The sequence below is a fragment of the Lampetra fluviatilis genome, chromosome 3, assembly GCF_964198595.1.
Source record: "Lampetra fluviatilis chromosome 3, kcLamFluv1.1, whole genome shotgun sequence".
NCBI classification, from domain to species: Eukaryota; Metazoa; Chordata; class Hyperoartia; order Petromyzontiformes; family Petromyzontidae; genus Lampetra; species Lampetra fluviatilis.
This window is the reverse complement of record NC_136277.1, coordinates 34,228,586-34,254,560: the sequence shown is the minus strand read 5'-3', so window position 1 is coordinate 34,254,560 and position 25,975 is coordinate 34,228,586. Positions and strand designations below refer to the sequence as shown.

General features: G+C 56.1%; 1 protein-coding gene across 1 annotated transcript in view; it reads left to right on the top strand.

The window, feature by feature from the left end:
- The window catches only part of CHSY1 (chondroitin sulfate synthase 1), an 81,605-nt gene extending 61,172 nt beyond the window's left edge, over positions 1–20,433 (top strand). The window contains exons 2-3 of the mRNA XM_078854957.1: positions 16,817–17,266; positions 18,039–20,433. Of these exons, the coding sequence (XP_078711083.1) occupies positions 16,817–17,266; positions 18,039–19,427 (1,839 nt within the window). The 3' untranslated portion in view covers positions 19,428–20,433. The remainder of the gene's footprint in view (positions 1–16,816; positions 17,267–18,038) is intronic.
- The last annotated feature ends 5,542 nt before the right edge of the window (positions 20,434–25,975 follow it).

Sequence of the window (25,975 nt, the reverse complement as noted above, 5' to 3'; positions counted from 1 at the left end):
TGCACGGAAACGTTTCTGAGGTTTATTGAACGCAACGTGCAGCTGCTGCTGCACGGTGCTGCTGCAGTGTTGTGCTGCTGTTGCTGTGTCCTACTGTTGCTGTGTGGTGCTGCTGCTGCTACTGGTGGCGGGGCTGGTGGTCGAACTCCCAAGGTCACCCCTGCGCTGTTTAATGTCGCCGGTTGTTGTCAAATTAATGCAACGAGATTTCACCTTGTTGCCTATCGATATTTTCGGTGTTGCGAGCTGCTCGCCGCATCAATATTATGGCCATTAGCGGCGATGATGCATCTTGTTACACGTTGCCCTGTTGTTATTAATGACAAGTGTTGGCGGTTCGGCTGTGTGGTCCCTCCGGGGTGTTCGGCTAACATGTCGCATCTACGACTAGCACGGTTGGCTACGTACGGTGCAAAATAAGTTTAACATAAATCTTGACTTAAAAATTTCGTGACTGCAGGAATTCATATTCTTTGGGTCTTTCGGTAAAGTCACACAGGTTCAAATGAATAAAAATAAAATGAACAAAAAACTACGATGTTTCGATCACAACACAAGCGATCGTCATCAGGAGGAAAAAATAGGGGTAACGCTGCTGAGGCAGACTGTTTAAAAGGTGTAAGATGAGTGTAGCCAGAGGTCATAAACGACCCCAAGGGATGTTTATGACCTTTGGGCTACACCCGTTTTATAACCTTTGGGCTACACCCATTTTAAACCTTTAAAACAGTCTGCCTCGGCAGCTTTCCCCCTATTTTTTCCTCCTGATGACGATCACTTGTGTTGTGATCGCATGGTAGTTTTTTGTTTATTTTATTTTTTTCATTTGAACCTATGTGACTTTACCGAAAGACCCAAAGAATAAGTTTAGCATAGTACGTACGTCTCAAACCTGCGGCAGCCGAATGTCCACGCCCCCACGCCGTCGCTCTTCTCTCCGAGCATGCTGCTGCCCACTGCTGCCCCAGGCAGATGCCAGCGGATGACATCATCTTACACCCAGATGTCACGAGCGCTTATGAATACCGTGATTTACTGCCAACCTCAAGACTAACTCAGGCGCCACGTGGGTGAGTGTAATTAAAGCCCGATGGACAAACAGAGCCTTTGTTTGTGACCAGGTGAGAGCCAACTTAGCCCACTGGGTCCACTGAGACCACAGGTCGCTCTTTCCAAGGGAGACCTGGGTTACAAATATAAAAGCGAGCAGCAAGCTACTGAGAGAAATAAAAAAAATCGTGGCAGCCCAAACCCTGCGACCCACTTTAGCAACGCCTGCACGGTTGCGTTACACGCGAACGCGCGATAGAGACGGTAATTGATTGCCGCGCCAGCGCTGTTATCGCGTTTCCACGTTACCTTGCTTCGAAGGCCGCGCTGACACGAAGTGCCCCCGGCGCTCACGCGGCCGGTCCCTGGCGGTGGAAGGGGCTGCCCGTGGCACCGCAAACGCCCGAAGGTGTCGCGGTGACCTCGGCGCTTAGCCACACGACCTGCGGAGCTGCAGACCTGACCAGCGGTGCGGGGGGCGGTTGATGGAATTGAAACACATCTTGAATCCGGAATGTCCGGGGCCTCCAATTCTCGCGGTCTCTGAGAGTCGGGGCGCCCCTAGAATCGAGGGCCCCTGAGAGTTGAGTCCTGAAGTCGTCGGTGGGCCCTCTCGTGCCGCAGGCCGATAAACTAGGCCGCCTCGGTCCATCGTGGCCTCTTCTCTGATGGATTATCGTCACGTGTTTGTACGACGAGAGGAGGGGGGTTAGGCACAAAGGCCAATGGTGGAGCCTCCATTGGGATTCCTTTGCACGCGAGATTAGCGCCGATTGGCCGGTGGTTTGTGCGACAGTGCTGGGATGAGACGACGTGAGAACAGACACCACGGGCAGAATATACCGGAGCCGTTATATCAAGCGGGTGAAGTGAGATGGAGCTGTGGCGCAGTGGTGAGCGCACTGCTCTAACAAACTTGAAAACCTGTGCTTGACTTGCTTGCTCACGATAGACGTATTGTGCCATGCGGCTTGAGAATAAATTAATGAACAAATGCCACATGTCAGAATGGTGCAACAGACGAGGCTGTGCATAACGAGATAAACGATACAAATTTACAAATTACACTTCGGTCAAGAACTGAATCCTGACTCCCATATCTTGAAAATGTATTATAACACAGCGGAGAGGCAGAATGATTCCCCACATCATCATTCAGTAAATTATACAAAATAAACAAACGGACAGTACGCCTATAAAGAAAGAACGCGGTCACAATATGACACCCAGTGTGGCAATGGACGTGAGAGGCTCACCGATGTATGTGCCGAGCCGCCAGCAAAGTGTGGGATCCCCACCTCAGTATCTCTAGCCCCTGGGCTGACGGGCAGCCTCCTTGGCCCCGGCTCTTGGGTTGTGAAATGTTTTGTTTGTCCACGAAAGCCCTCACTTAATGAGGAGTCTCAAGATGCGTTTCTCCACATTTTCTACGAGCGTGCCGCAATGGGTCGGTCAATTCCTTTCACGACTACCGCACATTGCCGTGTGCGAGGAGACCAGAGACGCCGATTATAAAATCCACGTGTTTGAGATGGGGAGGGGGGGGAGGTAAAACGCCATGTAGTTGGGACAACGGCCTACTTGCTGTACTGCCACGCCATTGGGTTCATCACAGTGGCCTTGCCCCTCGAGCATCATCTGCTCACGATGTGCTTTGCGGCCGCCCTTGGAGTCGCGAGTGCGTGCGCGTGCGCACAGCCGGTGAAACCCCAACAGGCACCAAATGCAAGCTTCAGCATTTCTGAGAAATTTTGGCTGACGTACAGTGTACTCTGTGCATACTGAGAAGAACAAAAATCACAAGCCGAGAGACTTATAAAAAAAAGAGAAGGTGCGAAAAGATTGAAATATGTGAACGAGAGCTAGAGAGAAGGTGGTGGTGGCCACCGCTGGGAGTAATGGAGACAGCGAGCGATCTCAGCGGGGGTTGAGCGGGTGCGCGGTTCCTCTGTAAGGGAGCATCGTCTGTCCGTCTTATCCGTAAGGACACGGACGCACAGACGCACGGATGGAGGGAGGGATAGACACCCCCCGGGCATCTCGGCGCGTTTTTGAAAAATTAGAAAAGGTAAAATAACACGCGGCGGGACGGCCCGGACTGGCGTGCGTGCGTGCGTGCGCACCCCCGAGTGGATGCCAACAGTGGAGCAGCTCCTCTGATTCCACTCACCTCCCAGAGACACAGCTCGGTCTGTTTTGCCTCGAGCTTTTAAAATGTATTCTTATTTTGCTAATAGTAGACACGCAGGTTTATCCAACCGCGGTAAATTGCCGGGCAGATGCGCGCTTCTTTCAACGCGAAAATGGCAATGAGATTTTCGCCACCTCTTTTTTTTTTAACTGTACGTGTCACCACCGACTCATCACTCCCAGGTCATCGGCAAAGCCAGATGAGCAGCAGCGTCCCCAGCTGCTTGTTAAGCCCAATAAATCTCTCACCTCCGGTGTGATGTCTCCTTCATGTGTGCCAACACCGAGACTCTCTCTCTCTCTTGGCTGTCTGTCACTTGTCACGTGGCAGCTGATGATGAGACTGGCCACACGTCTTCCACTGCTTTCCTCCTCTGATCTTGGTGATCACTTCCTGCATACCTACGTGCGTCTCGTTTGGCTCCATGACTCCGTCAATCCGACTCTTCTCGTTCATTCCGCACGGCAGGACGAGGCCACCGATGGCCATCCGATGGCCGCCATTCCTGTTACGCTTTCAGAACAGAGACGACTCACCAAAGTCTCCTACCGGCCTAGATATATTCCTCGTGGCCTAAATTTTAGCCCTGAGGCCAGCAGCATTCAGCTGTGGGGGGTTCTTAAAATTCCCATCACTGTGCGGCACCCAACTCTCGCCCGCCGTGGCGCTCATTGTGCACGTGGGGAGGTGTGGCGATTGCTTCACACCTAGAACATGGCCCGAGATGCAGGCTCAGGGTGAGAAGTGGCAATAAATAAGATTCCCTTCTCTCCGTAATCCCCCCCCCCGCCCCCCAAGAAGGAGGGGGCGGGGGGGGGGGCAATGTGTACACGCTCACCCTGACCTCCAGATCACCCGGCTCACAGCTGCCCGGAAGGAGGGTGGCTCAGCTCGGGTTAGCGGGAGCCGCGCGTGGATTTTTTGAACAAAACGATGCAGTTACCGAGCCCGGCCATCATCGGCGCCACCTTAACGACGTAATTTGGGGCCGCGGCAACAACGCAAAATGACTCCTCCGACAGGCGAACGAATCATAACCGACGCTTCACAATTACCAAATGTCTACCGCGGCCTACTCACTCCGTGTGCTTGGCCGGCTTAACCGTTTCGGTTGTGACGCTGCGCCTGTCGCCGTGTTTGAGCCGTCCGAGCCGCGGGTCCCACAGTGCCCCACATCCGTCTCAGGTGGGACAGGGAACGGTAGGCTCACACTCGGACTCGGGGTCAGTGCGAGTCGTGGATAATTAGCTGTGGAGGGAGCTACTCGTGAAGCCGTGTCAGAGGTCGCTCGCCCAAATGGTCTCTGCAACGAGAGCGATGGCCGCAAGCGTCCCTTTATTTTGGCGAAGCGCCACATCGCAGGCACGCCGGATTCTCGCCGCGGACGACACGGAGACGCGGCATGGGCGTTGAACGCTTCAGAGGGGACGCAATATGTTTTTTCACCTCCACGTCCGTAACGTCGAGAGACATTAATTCAGAAAAGAACTTAACTCTGATTCGGCGGGAGTCGGGGGTCACGCTTCTCCGTCAAGTTTCGGTCTCATCAATCCATCACGGCGGTTTAGCATGCGCCATTGCTCACACTAATGCACTGACCCTGGCAATAATTATAAATTACATGAACGTGTGCACGTCTGACACGCCGCCCGACCCATCGGCTGGAGCGGTAATTAATGACAGCGGCGGCGGTTGCCGTACGCCACCGTGCGGCGCTCGTGCCAGGCCGTGTGCGCTTGGGGTCCGCAGGGAGCGGCGGTGTTTTGCTGGTGCGCGGTCGTTGGGTGGACCCAGGTGTTACGGGTTTACCAGTCAGGGCAACGGACGGGGCTGCCAGGCACACCACCTGCACTCCCAACCGTGCCAACTTTTGCCGGTCGCTTACTTTATTAATTTAGCCGTTGATCGCCGTGCCGCGATCGCTGCTCCTCCACCTCCCCGTTGCCGTCGAAGAGCGGCCGCCACCACCTGCCCAGTGGCATCTGCTGCGAGCCTCCTCGACGCGCCATCACGGTGTGCCGTGGCGGCGGCGACGGCGGCGCCGTTGGCGCGCGGTGCCAACGTGGTCGCCGCTGGGTGGCGGAGGAGGGCGGTGGAGCTCGCCATCGTGCGACTTTATTATTTGAAGCTGTCGTGCAAAATAACGCTGCCTCCAGTCAGATATTGCTTTTTGTGGGTGCGCCCGAACCAGGGCTTAATTTCAGCCGGACCTGTCCGGGGACAGTGACCCTGACATAAATATTTACGCATGCAGCACATCGCATCCAGGATACTTCTCGCTGCTGGTAGAGGCCGCTAGTCACCTAACTTGAACGATATTAAATTACGGATCGTGTTGGGGTCAGCGAGTTGGTTAAGGGAGACGATTTAGTGATGGCGCGATATTTTTTCACATCGGCGGTATTTTTTCAAGCGTCGCCCACCGTGGCAGTGGAGCGTTGCGAACGGCACGCGGACGAGCAGGTCTGAGAGCCGAATCACGTCCTGCCGGTGCTCGCCCCGCCACGGCTTCTCCCAGAGCCCCCCTCTCCACCAGAGCCCCCCTCTCCACCAGAGCCCCCCTCCACCAGAGCCCCCCTCCACCAGAGCCCCTCTCCACCAGAGCCCCCCTCCCCCAGAGCCCCCCTCCACCAGAGCCACCCTCCCCCAGAGCCCCTCTCCACCAGAGCCCCCCTACACCAGAGCCCCCCTCCACCAGAGCCCCCCTCCCCCAGAGCCCTACTCCCCCAGAGCCCCCCTCCACCAGAGCCCCCCTCCACCAGAGCCCCCCTCCACCAGAGCCCCCCTCCACCAGAGCCCCCCTCCACCAGAGCCCCTCTCCACCAGAGCCGCTATCTCCCAGAGAGCCACTTCAGAAGATAAAAGAGAGAAATCGCAAATCTCCCCCCCATCATTCCACTCTGTCTGCACGTGCAAGGAATTGCCGCGTAGGAGGCCACGGGGGTTAACTGCGGCCTTTAATCTGAGGGTTCCTGCTGGTCGCGGGTGCAGCGCTAGGTGGTGATTCTTTTTGTATTGTGGCCGAGGCTCGGCCATTATGGAAAGGAGACGGCTGTGGCCATTTTCGATGGCGTGCCATGAATTATGCAGAAAATTTGTTAGGGAGGTTAGAGGCCACGTGCCGAATTATGCCACAGAAGAACGGCGGTGGCTGCCAGAGAAATGTGGAAAATATAACCCCTGGAAAGTTACATTGCTCTCTTTATTAATACATTTAAAATATTTCACCAGGACAGGCGGTCGCTCACACAAGATGACATCATCTCGTCGAAAACAGAGCCATGAGTCTAGACATGAGCCACTCGGTGAGAAGTTGTCCACACATGGAGATGTGGGTCATGAGCCAGACATGGAGATGTGGGTCATGAGCCAGACGTGAGCCACAGAGCGAGCCGTGCAGTAATCCGGCCAGGTGCGGCGGTCAAGACGCACGATCACAAATAATGCCGCCAATATTAGCTGGCTCATAATTTACTACATCAGCGAGGGGCAGGGGATCCAGTGGGTGGGGTGGGGGTGTGGGGCACGTGCCAGCCCCCCACCACCCGTCCCCCGGAGGGCACCATTGTAACGAAGCCGAGTCCTAGCGGGGCTGCCACGTTGTTGGAGTCACGTCAAACCGAATAACGGCGCACTCCACGCCGCGCCGCGCAGCCCACAGGAAAGAAATTAGGCCAAGCACAATTACAGAGATTGGATCTGACGTGGTCCGAGTCGAGCAGGGAGTGCGTGGCAGTGGTGGCGGGAGGGAGGGAAAAGCTGTTTTTATCGGTAATGACCTCTTGGACTCTGTAGCTGCAGAAAGTCTGGCCCGGTTTTATTTTCTCCCCCCGCAAAGTTTTTAGAACGCAAAGGAGATTACGGTGAAGATGAATAATGTGCTGGGAAACCGAGCGCCATCCCGCATCGCGACTCGCAGCCGAGAAGATGCAGAAAGCCGGTGCAGTGACCCGGTTAACGCTGTTATCCCGCGCTTACGCGGAAATGCAAACGCGAGGCTCGTGCCGATGGCCGTAGTGATGGAGATCGGTGAGAATAGGTTGGGACACGGGAGGAGGTGATTGGCAGCTGATTTGATGAATGACAGGCTCCAAACTTGACAGCATTAGGGATTCATTAGCGACCCCACCGTCCTGTAAACGACTACGGCGAGGCACCGTTACTTGGACGATCGAACTCGAAAGCCGCCGGGGCGACGCGGGACCACTTTGCGGAAACTCGATTACGCCAGATGAAGCTTCGGGCTGCGCGGTGTCTCTGGGGATTGTCGCAGTGAGAGAGAGGGAGAGAGAGGGAGAGAGAGGGAGAGAGAGGGAGAGAGAGGTGCAAATACAGCAGCAGCAGCAGCAGCGCGGCGTTTGAAGGGCCCATCTGAAATGTGTTGTCTCTACACATTTAGGTGTAACGGGGCAATATAAAAACACACTGCAGTGTACGTTTCCGTCACCCGTCAGCCGGTGTTATTTCACCGTTATATTTGTTTCTCTCTCTTTCCCCACTCACGTGAGGTCTGTGTTGTTGGAATATTGCTGCCGATATGTTTGTCTTGGACCGGCGAGGTTCAGTGTGAGGGTGAAGACAAAGGCGCAGCCCCGAAACTCTTGCTCACGCCACCGCTGTTGGTGAAGGGTCTCCACTAGAGGGGTATTTGGACTACCTATTCCACGTCGGCCAGCTGCTTTGGAAGAGATGGGAGTTATGCACACTTTACTCCGTCACACGCGACCTGCCGATCTTATAACTGTGGTGCACCCGTTCATGCGGCGAGGTGGGCAGAGGCAGCATGGGCGATTTAAGAAACTTGCCACGCCGGGAGACTGAACCGGTGGCCACGGCATTACAAGTCCGTTGAGCCGACCATCGCACCATGGCAGCGTCCGTAAACTTAGTGTACGAGCGAGTAATCTGGGGCATCTTAGGCGGAACCTCTCTCTCTCTCGGCCTGGCGACGTCACAATAAAATTGCCTCTCATTATCGCATGCAAACGTGGCCTGAAACCCAATCTCCCAATGTCTGTTTCTCGGAAAAAGAGTTCCAAGTGGCTGAGCTTGAAAAAGGGGGCCGCGAGTTCCCAGAGTTTCACAGGGTAATTCCTGCGTCGCGCTACGCCCAGCAGAATTCCACACCGATTAAATCACTGGGCCGGACTAAAAGAAAATACATTGCTAAACAAAAATAAACGAGCGCGGTGACAAATGCGGAGTGGCCACGGCCAGCGGAAGAACACTGCCATGTACGTCCACGCAGTTCGGCAGTCGACCCGCGAGACGGCCCACGCCACGGGGAGGGGAACGTGGCAGCGAGGCCGTGCCACACAGACGAGGAGGATTCAGCTCCTAGCACCCCCCCTCGCTCACACACAGCCCTCTAGCCCATAGCTCCGAACTCATAGCCACAGGAACCATAGCTCCTAGCGCGTAGCTCTTTAGTTGCTTGCTACATATACGCATAGTTTTCGAACCCCCTGTTCCATAGCTCTGTAGCCCGCAACCGTCGAGCCGCCTAGGCCTGAGTCCCCCAAACCCCTCACACCCTGGCCACGTTCTCCTTTATAAAGCTCTCCAGCCCAACCCCTAACCCTTCATAGCCTAACCCCTAACCCTCGAGCACCCCCTAACCTCATCAATACCCCCTTAGCCCCGAGCCCTGCCACATCCTGCCACGTGCGTCCCAGGCAGGCCCTGTCAGGGTGGGCTCCGTGTCGGGATTTGTGTCAAGCCGACACAGGAGCCAGGATTTCTCTGCGGCCGCTGCTCGCCGAGAGCACGGGAGCCGCGGTTTTCCAGCGCGCACGCCACTCGCCCGCCGCTGCTCCTCGGTGTGGACTCAAACCTGTATACAGCCAGCTCAGAGGCCTTGCTTTTGCAAGGGGTAGACCCAGGGAATTTGTCGCACGCCAAGTGGAATCGTTTTCTCGGTGGAGATCGAGCGAGGGGCCATATGGCTCAGCGGTGGGGTGCAGGCGGCTCGCAAACGAGAATTTTGCGAGTTCAAACCGTCAGCCAATCGTCTCCCTGGGGTCGGTAAAGTGCGTACCGCTTTGTGGGGGAAGTCAAAAGCGCCCATCCTATGGAATGACTCACCCACGCCATAGGAATGAAGAATTCACATCGTTGTGAAAATATTCGCAGAGTAGCCAATTTGAAACGATGTCCAGTCTGCGTCTGACAAAAAAAACTCATTATTTTCTTTTAAGTGCAAACTATGCAGCAGTCAACTGAATGCCCGATTCTGGGAAACATTCTTGGAAATTAAATACTTTGTCGCTGCGTGAAAAAGAGTGGAAAATATATATAAATATATAAATATATGTAAATATATAAATATATGTAAATATATAAATATATGTAAATATATAAATATATTGCCAACGCCAGGGCTGAACAAATGCAGGTAACCGTTACGAGCGTACAAAGGGGTATTTGTCGAGGCGCCATTCTCTCTCCGTGCTGCGCCGCCTCTCCCCTCACGCCGCTGCTGCCCCCCTCGCACGCGGCAGGGAAACGTCGCCACCACTGCCGCCATATGGGGTGGGGGTAGGAGGGGAGGTATTTTCACGATTCATAATCAAGGTTTTTGGGTTAGATCGCGTTATTATAAATGTGTCGCAACCCTCCACCACCCGACACGGCCAATCGGTAAAAAAAGTGTCACGTTAACAAAACGCCAATTAGTTACTTTTTCATTCCACCGGTGTGTTTGAAGAGTGACTCCACAACATTTCAAATTTGAGGACGACGTTTCGCTGGTAATTACATCCAACATCTTTGGGCGATTTGCAAATGGCATCAAATGTGGGCTCATTTGATGCTTTCTAGAGGGCACTTGGGAAATATTCCCGTGTGTTTTAATAAATCTAGATTGTTTTAATAAGGCGAACGTTTATGCAGAGTCGAGTGGCGCTTTGCTGGTCAGTGCCGTGAAGAGTTCCCGCGGCCATCGGTCCAGCAGCTGTCGGAGGCCGAGCTCTCGTGGCCGCGGCAGCTGCCAGGGGTCGAGTTCTTTCACCGCCCCCTGCGACACCGGATTTGCTCGGTCGTTTCCCCCCAGACACATTAAGGGCCTGTTGTGTTCAGTGAACTCATGCCGCAATCACTCCTAACAGCTACCACAACCACCACCACCGTAGGCACCACCACCACCCACTGCCTCTCTTCCCATCCAACCCCACAGGACATCATCCAGTCCGATACTCGGCTCCTCGGATGCAAAGCCGTTTGTACGATTTGCCGATATATGCGGCGCCTTAGAGCTCGCCGTTTTGTTTTCATCTTTGACAGCCCGAGCACAAACTGACAGCAGAAATGAGCAACACGTGCTCCAAGGGGTTGAAGTGATCGGGTCGTGCGGGCGCCTTCCATTTCGGGAATCCGACCATCCTGGCGCTGCACGGCAGACAAGCAGCCCCTCCTGGCGCAACCACAGACGTGGTCCGTCGAGCCAAACCGCTGTGGGGAACGGCGCCTGCCTGGGAGCGTCGCATGGCCGCATTAACTGCGACGTTGATCTTGACTCGGCACGATTCGGACGAAGCCAACATTTAATCGCATTAATCGCCACATTGCTCCTGACTCGTAGCCAAAGTCGGCGGAATGTCCGCACAAGCCTGCATATGTTTTGATTCTCATATTTAAGCCGAGCATACGAGGGCTCGGGGAGAGTTGTGCTAATGAGGGGTGTGGTGGCGGTGGTGGCGGTTGCCGGAAAACGCAAAGTGCCCAACCGCGCTCGCTCTCTGTGCTGTGCCTCGAATAATCGACGCTCTTCTGTGATTCGCAAAGAGCATACGAAGTAAGAAGCGGGCCCTTACTTCCCTTTTCGCGCTCACGGCTTCACATCCCCCGGCGTCCGCGTGCACCTCGGCCATCCTTCCCCCCTCGCGAGTGCGAACTCGCGGGCGAAACACCCTGGGACCCCGGCACACGGCTCCACGTCCGTCACCTGCTCCTCAATTGGGCCCTCTGCGTCTTCGTTACGGAGCGGCATCGCGGGATAGCTCCGCTCCGCTGAGGAGGGCCGAGGGCGTTCGAGTTGCGGCACGTTGCAAAGCGGCCCTTCCTGAGATCGCCGGCCGCACCCTTCACGCCGAACCCGAGCCAGCACCGGCGGCGTGCGGTAGTTCCGGTCGCCTCCTTCGTATTTCCACCTCCTGCCGCCAAAGCTCGCTGCAGCCGCTGAAAGCGACACGCAGAGGGGGGCAGCGCGAAAGCGCAGGGGGGGGGGGAGGGGGGGGCTTCTCCGATTATCGCACGGTTGGCTATGTACAGTGCGAAAGAAGTTCAACATACGTATGTGCAATCGAACCGACGGATGATTTTTGTCAAGCGTGGGTTTTTGCACCGCACATTTAGATCGTGCCGAATTCCCGTGGGGCGCAGTAACGACGGGTTGGAGAGGGGTGGGGGGGATCTGCCGGTGAAGCGTTAACGTGGCTGCAGCGCTGCAGATTTACATCGCGCTCACGTGGCCCGCATCTCTTTAGGGGAAATGAAATATTACCATGCCGCTGCCAATCTCTACCGTCCCATTTAGGCTCTGTTTGACCTCCTGGCAGTCGGACAAATTGTGGCCCCATTTTGCAGAGGCGGTGTTGGGAGGCGAGGGAATTGAGGGCTGCACGGAGTGGGGTAATAAAGCGTTCTGTTTTAAATAAGGCTCCACGCTTCTTATTTTTTTTCCTCCCACGGAGCTCCAGCATGTGTCATGAAATTTACAAGCCCATTATATCGGCTGAAAATGTACCGTGGTAACTCACTGGGTTTATTTTTATTTAAATGGATTTTCTTCGGTGTATCGTGAGTCTGCAAATCTTTATGGACATTTTTTCGAAAGCGAGCGGTGGAGTTATCTTTAAAACGGAGCTGCCGCTAACAACTCATATTAGCATTATTATTTTTGTGGGACGAAGGCCAGACCTTGCCAATAGGTAGTTTCGTTGATGCGTTATTTCACGCGCGTTTCCTTAGAAGCTGAGAACATTTGCTCCTGCTGCTGCATCGTAGCCACCTGCTGCCACGAAGCATGCAGTGAGCCACACAGTGAGCCATTATGAGCCACACAGCCACCGTGACCTCAAATCGAACCACAAGTTACACAGTAAGCCACACAGAACCACGAGGCAGCAGTGAGCCAAGAGCCACAGTGAGCCACATGGTGAGCCGCACGGTAATCCACACGGCAAGCAGCCTACCTCAGCCTGGTGGACGTCCGCGTTGGAAGTTGCTCGCTCTGTGCCGAGGCCTGGCCTCCCGAACGCGACTCGAGTGCTTCGCACGCAGAGCGAGCGCTGAGCAGGATAGACGACCGCTCTTAGCTCTGCACGATCACTGTACAAACCGCCAGTCAATCACGTTTACTCAAATGTATTCGATGGTACCCTAACAAAAGAAGACCGTGATGCAGTTTTTCGGGGAACTGCATCACGCACGAAGGGCCCCGGGTGCTTTCTGTACGCGTTTTTGCGCGTCGCTCCAAACGCAAAACTGCGGCACAAACCTCGGTCGCGTCCTCCCCCCTGCGACAGCACCGCGCGCCGAAGCGGTAGTCGCGCCGCGGCCCGCGAGGACGGAGAGAGGCGAGTTTGACGCTGCGCAGATCGTTCCCTAAACTGCGGGGCAGTCTCTCTCCATCCACGCCTCGTCCTGTCCGTTCTCTCTCCGTCCACGCCTTGTCCTGTCAGCACGGCTCTGGAGACAGCACATCGTCTTAGTGATGATGATTATTTTGTATTATTTCTGTTTTACTTGAACCGCGCCGGTCATAAACCCAGGAAATAACCACACTGGAGAACTAATGGCCCTGGAAGATTAGGCAGAGCTTCAGGGAATACGTTAGCAGCGGTGGGAACCCACAGGCCAAGAGGCATCTCGCCACCACCACCACCACCATTACTGGTGCCCTGTAACAGGATAATAACGCACATTACATGAACACTTTAGGCACTGGAACTTTTGGAAAGTGAGAGTGGAAGAGGCAAAACATTAACACTAATGCTTTTCTCTGTTATGAGCCAATGTGCATGACAATAGCGGTGAGGTCTTTATGGCGTGGAACATTAGGATGTTTGCGTGTGTGTGTGTACAGAAACTATTGAATGTTTTTTTATGGTTTCCGATAATTATGTTGCTTCCCGGAGAGCTGGCATGCGGTTTTGTCAGGAATCCAGACATTTGAAATCCGGCCTTCATTTGTGACCAACATCAGCCTCAACACCGCCCGCTGTGGTCATGCATTTCACATTCCCCGCTTCTCCCGCGCCCCCGTTTTTTTGTTATTTTGTCGACGGGATTTCAATAACGAGCTCGCCCATTAACGAGCCGCTCCCCTCGGTGAGCGCGACGCGAGGCTCGTCGCGACTCCGCCCCAGCGGCGCCGCGCAGCAACAGCAGGGGAAACACGCTTCCCGACGCCACGCGTGGCCCAGTGTTCCCCCGGGGCTTTGAAGGTGGTGGGGGCAGCAGGGAATTACACGAGCTTTCCTTGTCCTCTCTCTCACATCAGACTCTGACGGTTTTAGGGCACCCTTCTCGCCGGAGCGCCGCAGTTCACACGCGAGCACGTGGACGAGTGTGCGGATGAACGCGCGGACGGGCGCTTAACGAACCGCAGCTTACGACGTTGCCTGCCCCGATTCCTCAGCGCTGTCCCTGCTGAATGCTACGGAGTTGGCACGCCAGACTTGTCCCGGTATGCCGACTGTGCTGTAGGGAAAAGAAGGAGGAACGTCCGCTGGAAACTCCCTGCATCGTGCGGCATAACGTTGCAAGGCGTCGAGAAATGATCACAGGGAATTGCATCAGCTCTGAAGTGGCTCGAACGTGACTGCTGTGAGACACGAGGCGTTCTCCTTTGTTCCGCCAAGAGCACTCATCGCATTTTGAGCGTCAAACCGAGTAAATGCAATACGGACAATTTTTTCTTCTTCAATTATGGTACAGACCCACCACTGGCTTCAGGGTCCGCTAACAGAGATGACAGCCATCCCATTTGATTGCTCGAACACGAGAGAGGCGTTGAGCGGTGACCTGAGTTGAAACCACCAATGTTCCACAATCAACTCGCTGCACTCGAGAACTTGGTTTTAATCAGAGGTAGCTTAACCCCGACTGGAAGACAGGCTCTGCAGCGGTGCAGTGGAATCACCGAATAACTCCGCAGTCTAAACGCCGAGCAGCGTCTTCCTTGGCACGGCGTTAAACTGACAATGCACAGTTTAACAGAACATTGGCAACCATTTCACCAAAATCGTCTGTCACGGAAACATGTTCTACACACAATATTAACTCCCATCTCAACCAGAACCATCGAATGCTTTGGCTGCGTGGCAGTCTCGGGCCTTTTTGTTTCCCTTTCTCTCACCCGACCTCATGAGTTTCGGCCAAAATGTCCACTGATGGATCGGCTGTCATCACACATGCGATGAAACCAAGCTGCTGATCTGGCGCCAGCGGGCCTCGCTGGTCACTGCCCCCCCCGCCGCCCCCTCCGTGAGTGATTTCTCAAAGACGGAGACCGAGGCCAACTTGCCGGCTGTACAGTTGCGGGACTCACCCCACTGCCTGGCGCAACGGGAACGCGACACCGCAATTGTACGGCCGCCACTTGCATCCACAGGCCAGACCCAGACAGTTTGATTTTCAGTCAGCCTTGGTCAATGATCAAAACTGTGCAGTTTACTGCAAACAAGACTCGGTACAATCCTGGTGACCAACAGATGTTGGTACAAATCCATTTCTGCCACTCAAACCCAGATGCCAATTCCTAGTCTGTCCGGATCAAACCCACACAGGTGGCAACCCCAGATATCCTGCGGATATACTGACCCCTGTCTCGGGAACGTGGATATTCCACAAGCGATAGATGGGGACCAGCCTAGTGGCCGTGACAATGCCGTCCATCGCCTTCTGCCAACTCTTCGAAGTCTGTCGGCGATAGACTCAACGCCCTTGCAGCAGGGGGATTCGGGGCGACATCGCGAATCGGATCGGGGTACAAGCGTCAAGTTTAACCTTGCGGTGTGAGTATAGCGCCTCTGGTGGCTGTGCCGGGGTCACGTGAACCAATTCCATGCAGCTTATACAAATGTAAAATAACGGATTCTATCCGTCACGCGCCGCCGTCGACATTATCCTGGAACCAAAGCCTTTGGTGAAGGTGTGGGGAGGGGGGGGGGGATGTTCCCTTCTCACCCACAGTGAGCCACCTGCTTGGTATGAAGCACCTCGCCCCACTACCTCGCGTTTGTATTTGGTTGGGGGGTGGGGGAGTACATCAGGATTTTCTGAAATAGAAGCGGCACAGCAGGAAATTAATTTAATTTCTGATGATAAAAAATAACCCCGAGGCGCAACGGCGGGACCCTCCCCCCCCCGCCCCGCCCCCCTTCCACGACGCCGCGGATTCAAAGCGAGCGGGGCGCGTCGAGCGCTCGCTGCGCCGCTGTCGACGCACGGGCGTCCGAGCGGCGCGAACCTGCAAAGCGAATATATAAACGCGTTTTGCGCGTTGCAGGAATTGACACGCGATGTCCGATACCTGCATTTGTAAACTGCGTCATTGGCGAATCGAAATGAGTGCAGCCGCGGTGGCGCACGCCGTGGCAGCGTGGGTGGGCACGGAGCCCCCCACCCCGCCGCCTCTCCCTAGGCCAGAGCCTGGGCCCCTCCGAGCTCGCGGGAGCCCCGCACGGTTGCGCCGCCTGCACGCCCGCCCGCCCGTCCGTCCGCTCGCTCGTTTAGCCGGGCTGCCACTGGTTTCCCTCTCGGTACGCCGTTTGGCAAAACCGCCTTTGTCGAGCGGCCAAGGTGCCCTGTGCCAGGCCGAGAGGATGGTGCGTGTCTGCCCCGTTGTCCAAATCCGTTTCTGAGCAGCCGGGGCCCGGTGGTAGTAGCCGAGGGTTCGGCGGGGCGTGCGGAGAATTGCAAAACTCGTAAAGCTGCTTAGCTTCGAGGTGATTAGGAAATGGCAGTTCAGCAAGTTGGCTTGATCAGCTCGGCAGTGCGGCGCTTTTGATTGTTGTCTCTGCAGGCTGCGTGGAGGTCTCGCGTGCGCGTGTGTTCTTTGTCTTAGTGCGTGGGTGTGTGTGTAGGTGTGTACGCATGTTCCCCACGCGACGTACGCATCGCTGATTTCAATTAAGATTGAAAATCTTGGGGTTTTCCTCCTCACAATTCCCCCCATGTGCCAAACCCTCATTAATATAATTGGCCAACGTAGGTTCCTCCTTCTGAGACTTTCCTGGATAAATAACTAACAGATGACATTTTCTATGATCTTTAGTAGCATCGTTCCCACTCAGTCCATTACACGGCACCATATTCTCCAGATTATGTGAGCAGATTCGGTAAATGAATAAACTATTGACACCAAGCATCGGTTCGGGGTTGCGTCTTACTCTCCGGAACGATTCCTCCAGTCTAAATAAAAATTACGATTCTGATAAACCGCAGAATCCGGTATCGGCACACGGCGCCACCTGCCCAAGCGCACTCGCGGCTCGCCGGCGTCAGCTCGCACAGCATCTGACCCCCCCCCCCCCCGCTATCTGCCTGTCTGCCCCCCCCGGCCCCCCACAGATGCAGCAGCTGTTCTACGAGAACTACGAGCACCACCACAAGGGCTACATCCACGACCTGCACAAGAGCAAGATGCGCGCCGCCATCACGCTGCACCCCAACAAGCAGCCCGCCTACCAGCACCGGCTGCACTCGCAGCTGCTGGCGCTGCGCATCTCCGAGCTGCGCCAGCGCACGCTGCAGCTGCACCGCGACGCGGCGCTGGCCGCGAAGTTGGCGGCGAGCGAGGCCGCCGGCGGCGCCGTCGGCGCAGCGGAGCCGCCGCGGCGCGAGGACCGGCGGCTTGGCGCGCCGCCCACGTTCATGCGGTTCGCGCCGCTCTCGCGCGACCAGGTGCTGGAGTGGGACTTCCTGACGGGCCGCCTGCAGCACAGCGCGGCGGACGGGGCTCCGCCGCGCCGCTCCCTCGGCATGGCCATGAGGCTGGCGCTCGATGACATCATCATGAGGGTGCGTGCGGTCGTGCGTGAGTGCTCGCCCGTGACCCCGGCGTTTTGGCGACGCGGGGATGGGAGCGGGGCCTGTGGACGAGGGTGCCAGGCGCCACTCCCCCTGCCCACAGTGACGTTTCTGGGGAAATTACTCCGGCTTTGTGTTTACAGCACACGGTGTGACTTTTTTTGGGAAAAAGTACAACTAGAATTCCTGGCCGGGAGGATGTTCCAATTACTCAACTTTTGTTTTTGTCGACATTTTGTCCTTTTTGTCTACTCGGGCAATCCATCAACATTAAAATAATAATCTATTTTGTTTTACTCAGAAAAACCTCACCGTTTTGCAGGAAGGTCCTGCTTCAGGACGTTGGTGAAATAATTGCAAGGAGTACCGATAAAGACCCCGTCACGCACAGACAGGAATGACGCTCAAAGCTCTGCATAGACAGGGATACGACACCAACTTGCTGTACTGCACAGACATCTCTTGTTTACCTGTCAATCAAACAAGTTTGGTAGTTTCACTAATATACGCGATCCATCAACCGCTGAATCATAGGCGTGCACCAACAAAGCCAGATCATCATCAACCCAATCTTCTTGGATGTCGCGTGTCTACCGTACAGCAGCAGTCTCAAGACCTGGCGGTGGAGGAGAACGCTAGGAGGTGCGGTGGTTTCAACGGCTTCGGCGATGATATCTCAACCTTAATCTTGATCTTCTCCTCCAATCCCCACTGTGACCCCTTGGACCCCACCCCCACCCCAACCCTGACCCCCCCCCCCCAGGTGATGGAGATGATCAATGCCAACTCGCACGCGCGCGGGCGCGTCATCGACTACAAGGAGCTGCAGTACGGCTACTCCCGCGTCAACCCCGTGTCCGGCGCCGAGTACGTGCTCGATCTGCTGCTGCTCTACAAGAAGTACGCCGGCAAGAAGATGACGGTGCCCGTGCGGCGCCACGCCTACCTTCAGCAGAGCTTCCTACGCGCCGAGTCCCACGAGGCCGAGGAGATCCGCGACCCCGAGGCGCTCGCGCTCAGCGTCGACCGCTCAGCCAACAGCAAAGGCGGCGCCTTGATCCGGGGTTCCCTCTCCATCTTTTCAAACCCACTCAAGATGTTCGTGCCGTTTCGGGTATTCAACCGCGGTGGCGGGAAAGGGGGCGGCGGTAACGGGGGCGGCGGTAACGGGGGTGACGGCGGTGACGGCGGAGACGGCGGAGACGGAGAGGCCGCCGGGCCCTGGCAGGCCGAGGGCAAAGTTCACGTGCTGGTGCCGCTCATGGGACGCCTCGGGATCTTCAAGCGCTTCATGGACAGCTTCGAGCACACGTGCCTGCGCTCGGGGCAGAACGTCAAGTTGCTCGTGCTCCTCTTCGACGAACAGCCGCGCACGGGGCCCTCGCCGGCCGCGGCGGCGGCCGAGGCGGCATCCGGGGCGGCGGCCAGCTCGGCCGGGACGTCCGAGCGCCACCGGGACGTCCTGCGCCGGTACCAGCGGCGCCACCCGCGGGCGGAGTTGGAGATCCGGCGCATGCCGGGCCCCTTCTCGCGCGGCGTGGCGCTCGAGGAGGGCGCGTCGCTCTTCTCCAACGACACGCTGCTGCTCTTCTGCGACGTCGACCTCGTGTTCACGGCCGACTTCCTGCACCGCTGCCGTGCCAACACCGTGCAGGGCGCGTCGGCCTACTTCCCCGTCGTGTACAGCGAGTACAACCCGCGCTTCGCACGCGGCGAGCCCGGTGGCGAGCCGCCGGCCGCGGCGGAGGGAGACCCGTCGGGCCACTTCGCGCTGAGCCGCAGGGGCGGTTTCTGGCGCGAGTACGGCTACGGCATCACGTGCATCTACCGCGGCGACCTGGCGGCGGCGGGCGGCTTCGACACGTCGATCCGCGGCTGGGGCCTGGAGGACGTGGACCTGTTCTCGCGCGTGCTGCACGCCAAGCTGGCCCCCTTCCGCAGCCAGGAGCCCGGCGTGGTGCACGTGCACCACCCGGTGGCGTGCGACCCCGCGCTGCCGCCGCACCAGCTGCGCATGTGCCTGGGCTCGCGTGCCTCCGCCTACGCGGACGGGCGCCAGCTCGCCGAGCTGTGGCTGCGGCGGAGGCCCGGCGTTCCGCGAGCGACGATCGGCGCTGGGGAGGCGCCCCGGAACCGGACAGACGTGTCGTAGCGGAGAGTCGATCCGGACGAGGGGACGCCGTCGGGGTTTGTACCGACTAAGGGGGTGGGCGGGGGGCGGCTGGCCTCACCCCCCCTCCCCCTTGCCGAACGAAACGAATCCTGGAGCTCAGAAATAGAAGCTCCGCTCGCTGCACTCTGACCTCCGCGGAGGAGCCGCCGCGGGGACTAAACGATCGAGGGGGAGAACCGAGCGGGAACTGCACACAAGGTCCAGCATCCAGTTAAAAAGGCTTACCTCATTCCGTAATTTTATTGACGTTTTAGTAGTTCTATGGTAAGTCAGAAACTCTTGTTGTGCTTAGGTTTTGTTCTTTTTGCCTCCATCCTCAGACGTCTGTGAATAAAAGTGTCTTGGGGGACGGAGCCTCCATAAGTTAACAGTGCGTTACAAAACCACTTATAAAGCAATGGTTTTTAGAAGGAAGGAAAATAATTGCGAATTATTTTTTGGAGTTTGCCTCTCCGACTCGAGCTCCTGCCACAAGCGAGCGACACCGTGGCTGGGCACCGCTGCCTCGGGGTCATTGTTTTGGGTCGGATTGGGGGCAAAGGAAGGATGGGGGGGGCAGAGGGCTCACACGGGAGGAGCGAGCGGCACTACAGCGAAGACTCGGGATGTAACGACTCATCGCCAACTCCGCGATCGGACTCATTCCTCACCATTATTCGATTCACAAATTTATCTTTTTTTCCTCTCCCCCTTGTGATGCTTCTGGTATCCACAATGGGACGAAGCCAAGTCGCCAGCGGTCGTGTGACACGACACACGAGTTGGGAGTGATCGACACGAACGCCCGCGATTAAGCGCATCTATATTTATCGAGCCTAAAAAACCGATTTGACTTTCTAACGGCCGACGAATGGAGCCGAGCCTATGAATCGTTACAGGCCCCGCGAACATGGTACGGAATTTAAACAGCAGGCTCTGTTATACTGCTACGGGCAGCAGCAATAATTGTGATAATGTGAGAGTAATAATTGTGATATTCCACACGCATTCTCAACACAAACTAAACAAACGAGGGGCGGGGGGGGCAAGGATGGTGTGGAGCGGGGGGGGTGGGCAAGGATGGTGTGGAGCGGGGGGGGTGGTTATTCTGTTGCCAAATCTAAGTCACACTCAATGGGCCTTCCTAATCAAAGTATTTATTAAACAAGGCAAATCTGTTGGGCTGAGTTTCACATCTGGCGGTGGCCTCTGTCACCACCGATGAGACCGGGTTGCCTCCGGATGCTACAACTAAGAGCCGCTGGGCCCAGATGTGGACTAAGGCGCAGGGCGAGCGGTGGCGGAGAACCAATCGATTGTTTTGCAACAAAACGTGTGATCTCGCAGAGCATGAAAGGCCTTTCTAAGGCCGCAAGCACCAGGCAGTCCTGCTCGCTGGGGGGGGGGGGGGCACTGCTGCCCTCAACAGATGCGGCAGAGCGCGAGCCGGCGGCGCCGTGAAATATCGCATCACAGAAACCGCGTCGCGGAACGAACTCTCCGGCGCACTGAGAATTGACGCTGAATGACCCATTTGACGTTTGTCACGGCGTCACAATGTCATTTAGCCACGGCTGACACACACACACACCTACTCACAACCACCAAGCCGGTCAGTGGGGGTTGGTAAAGTGGTCGGGGGGTGTCTAGGACCGTTCAGTTGTCACTTAGCCGTGACCACGAATTGAACTCTGGCCACCGGGCTCGCTAACCGCCGCTCCGAGACCGTGCGCGCGTGGGGCACGCGGCTCGCGCTCACGAGGGCGCCCACGCGCTCGTCCGGCCCCACGTCGCGACGATCGCACCGCCGCTCGGTTCGGAACGGAGGCACTGCCCAAGGGTGGAGGCGGCGAACAAGGCGACACACGGACGGTGGGCGCGGCCCGCGAGGCGCATTGCCGATGCCTTATTAGACGAGGTGTACTCGTGCGTCATTTGTGTCGTCGACACGGAATCGTCCGAGATGTTGTTTTACGCCCCGAGCGGAACGCGCTGTGCACGTTCTCGCCCCCCCCCCCCCCCACCACCACCACCACCACCACGCCACTGCAGGCCGACACCGCCTCCCCCCCACCTCGCTCACTCCTGAGAGGTGCGGACGAAACGGAGCTTCTGGGAGTTCCACCAGAGACGTGGAGAAGAAGCCGCGGTAGTTCGATTCCTCTTCAGCGTGGCTTCGGGTCGAAGCGCGCGTGCGCTCTGGGGCGACGTCCGACGTTTCGCTCCACGCGTGGCAGCAGCTTTGTTCGGTTTCCCGAAGAATCTCGCAGCGCGTGGAGCGAACGTCGGGATGCGACGCCGCACGGCGTGCGATCCCCCCCCCCCCACAGAGAGAGCTGTCGCCGCCAGCCGGCACGCGGTCGAAGTTTTTAGACCACGAATTGAGCTCTTTGTTCAACACAAAATAAATCCGCCCACGATCACCGGTGGACGGGGCGACTGCTCCATGGTGGGGGGGGGCAGGGGGGGTGGCACGGCGACGGCACTCGCCTCCAAATGGTCGCGTGGTGAGCGGGGGGGGGGGCGACCTCTGTGGGTCGGGGGTCGAGGTCGGTCCTGGGTTTACAGAGCAAGGTGCATTTTCTGCCAGGCACGGCGCGATCGACGAGTTGACCGCGCCGCGGGAGTGGGGACGTTTTACTGTATTTAAGCAAAGGCGGAAAAAGAAAAGAGGGGCGATGTTAGCAGGAGAAAGGGAATAAAACAAATAACAACCGGCAGAGACTCTGGAGTCCTGCTCGAGGCACTGTGAAGTTTGTAGTCGGCAGGATGAAAGTGGAGCTTTCTGCGCACGTGGCTTTGCTTTGACTGTTTTTGTTCTGTTTGGGAGCCTGCAGAGGAACACGTTTGTTTCGCGTGCGTTTATGATATATCTACTTTTGAAAACAAAACAGAAGATAATTATTTTTTAATTGTTATTTAAGAACATTTTAGAAAAAGTTGTGCTTTTGGTTCTGTTATTGTTGTTCCGAAAGGGGGAGTGGGGGGGGGGGCCCGGGGGGGTCACACGAGGTGAAGGAGATGTCAAAACGACGACGACTGCTTTAACTGAGGGTGGCTCTGCCCATCGCTCGCTCAGATTGTCCACCATTTGGATTGTCCACCACTCGGATCGTCCACCACTCACATCGTCCACCGCTCACATCGTCCACCACTCACATCGTCCACCACTCACATCTTCTACCACTCACATCGTCCACCATTCACATCGTCCACCACTCACATCGTCCACCACTCACATCGTCCACCGTTCTTGCAATATCTCGCCGCTGCGCTCGGCATCGCCGTCGTTTCTCTGTCATCTCTTATTATTATTATTTATTGGTCTCTTTGTTTTCCCCCCTTACAGAAAATTGGGTACTTTACAGTGTGGAAAGCTGTTTCTTGCAAACAATTTGAGACGTTCGATATTTACAATGGTATAAAAAAAACCTAGTTTTTTTTTTATTGTTTATCATCTTGCACCCATGAATGTCGGATACTTACATTCCAGGCGTACACCCATCACTCCAATGTCTTAAAGGGGACACGGTTTTGATACTAAGCGGTGATTTTCTGGGTGCGCGTAATGCCGCTTACAGGATTACTCCACTCGAACACGGAGGCCGGTAACGCGGCCGGGTTAACGGCTGGGTCGGGTCCAATCTTGACGGTCGTTGCTGGGATAGGCGTTCAAATCTACGCGGGGTGTGTCGGTGACTCACGCGCGCACACAATCGCACGCACACCACCCAGCTTTGTGTACGGTACCAAGGTTAAACACACACACAAATACAAAGATCCCCCGTATAGCCTTATCAGACTGTTGGGGAAAGTGCTGTTCGCGAGCACTAATGAAGGCCGGCACGGCACACGAGGGGGGTGAGTGACCAGCACCACGCCCGACCGCCTTTGTCTCCCCAGTGGCGATGTTTACTCGTCGTACCAGGCACTCTTTTGAGACTGAGTCGACCTAACAGAGGCCCAGGACTGGTTCAGATATTTGTCACTGATGTCGGCCGTGAATGGGAATCGAACTCGCGTCGCCAGTTTCGTAACGCAATGCGCTAACTGCTGCGCCACTGCTCTCCGCGGTTACCAGGACACACACAACACCCTAAGCTTGCACACGGGTACCACGATCTCACGTACACACATTCACATGTACACACACACACACTTTAATCGCTTTCATTCCTCTCAGTTGTTTTCTTGGTCCAGTGAGGCAATCAAAAATGCAGAAATTGGAAACGGTGAAATAAAGGTTTTTTTTTAAACTTATCCACTGCGTCACGTCTTTGTTGTTGTAAAGAATACGTTTAACAATCTTCACCCGGTGAGTGTACATCTCCTTTGAACAGGACTGGTTCCCATCACGTGAATTTTGGAATGTCCTCCATGCGCCAAACACAGTGAACACCGGCTACCCCTGTTTCTGTCCGATCTTAAAACAGATGTAATGACAACAAAGACATTGTGCAGATATGCCAGGCAGGACCCTCCAAAAAAACTCGCATTTGTCAGGGGTCGTGGCTTGATACGTCACACCACCACATATTAATGCAAAATTACATCTTTAACGCACAAATTGATTTCAAGAAGTACATTCGGAGACGCGGAATTATGTGTTGAGTTTCTAGGAGGGGTCCTACTTGCCCTTTCATCAGCCTCGACTACGATTGCTCTCATGCCCATGGCATGGAGGATTCAGCACGGGCCTGCTACTCAACAGAAGCTAACTCACACCCCCTCCTCCTCTCCGGTGCTGCGTGCGAGCGGGGCCGGCGTGAATTCTCCTGCAGCCTCCGCTGCCTGCGAGGGTCGGCCGAGGGTTGGCGCACCGCCCCGCGGTCTGTGCGCACGTGCGGAAGCCATGGGGCGTGCCGCCGGGTAGCGGGGCCCTTAATGGGCCGGCGAGAGGGCTTTGTGCCCTCGGCTTTTCCACAATCGCCGGATGCGCCTAATCTGCAAAAGGCGGCAAGGTGGAAATCGCCCGTCGCACTCGCTGGCGAATCGCGTGCTGGAGCAGCGTGCGTTGGTGGCGATAGCCCGTTAATCTCCGACGTAGCCAAAACAACATTTCCATTGAGAAGGGTCGTTGTCCAAAACGTCATCACATATATTTTTTCTCTCTTTCCGGCCGGTGTTGTTTGAGTAACGCGTTGAGTTTTTTGCTGTGTGCCTATGCACCGCTGCCAGTGCGATATCTCAAAGAGGATGTGAGCGGATTTGTATTCGTTTGGGTCGATGGGGAGCGGTCCGCCGGTGTCTGTCACCCAGCTCTCTCTCTGTCTCTGCACGACCCAGGTCACTCTTGCAAATGAGACCACCCCCGGCCTCTCGAGTTCTCGCCCGGTGAAACAAATCGACTTGAAGAGTCCCCGTGCCCCAAGGGAATTGCTCGCACGATGAATGAGAAGGTTTCCGTGGATGCCGACGCCAACCGTTTTTAAAGTATACTAAAACCCCAGCATTTACCGAGGGTACAAAATGAAATTGTTTGTGTTGCTAGACTTCGAATCTCAATAAAATAACAAAAGACCGTCCATCAAATGTCGCTCAATACAAAGTTGTAGCGATGCCTTCTACTCCACGCGAAGAAGACATCGCTCGGTACGATCGTGACCCCTCCCCGCACCCCGTCCGTGACCCCGCTTTCAGAGCACGTCCGGCGGCGAAGTACTCTTTCCACTTTTCATTCAACGCAGTTGCTGCACGCAGGCCCGAAACACGAAGCGGCATTCCCAGGCCCTGGAACGCCCGGGGAATTCCCCAGCTCGAGTCCGTCGCCAGGCAGAGGGAGGTGTGGACCGCCACGACTCAACACGCTGCCACCGCGACCAGGACAAGCGGATTGACACACGGACGAACGAACGAAAATGCGAGTGCCGCAAATAAATAAATAACTCATCTTTAATCGGCAGTCCCAATTACCGCCGCCCCCCCCCCCTTAATTATAACGAGCAGCTGGGCCAGCGCCCACGTGCGAGCGCGTCGCCTGACGGCTGCGGACGCCGGGGGCTGCACCGCATGCCCGGCCTCGCTGGAAACACATTGCGGCTCATTATATTTCTCACCATCTTTATAATTGTGGGGATTATTGCTTTCATTGCTTATTTAAAACGGGCGAGTGGCGGGAGGGGGGTGAGTGTTGGTAAAAACGCATTCCTTGGGCTTAGCGTTACCAATTACGGCTGTCTCGTGTCATTTCTGCAATGGTCACTCGGGGCCCTGCATGGGGTGCCTCTCTATTTTGTTGTGGCTGCCGCTAACGAGGCAATCTCCCAGCAGCCAAGTCCACGCTGAGCCTTCTCAAAACATGCGCATGGGAAAGGAAGCGTTCGCAACATCGCAGTGCCGCACTGCCCCCCCCCCCCGTGCCCCCCCACAAATGTGAGATTCTCTCTGCGGGGTTGTCCGTGCCGCCACGCTTCAGGCCGCTTCCCATCAGACCGCCCCGCCCGGGGGCAAGCCTCTAAGTTGTGACCTTCGTTGTCGACTTGTTGACAAGGAGGAGATGGCAAAACACAACACTCGGGGGGCGCACTCCACCACAGTCACTCCAGCGT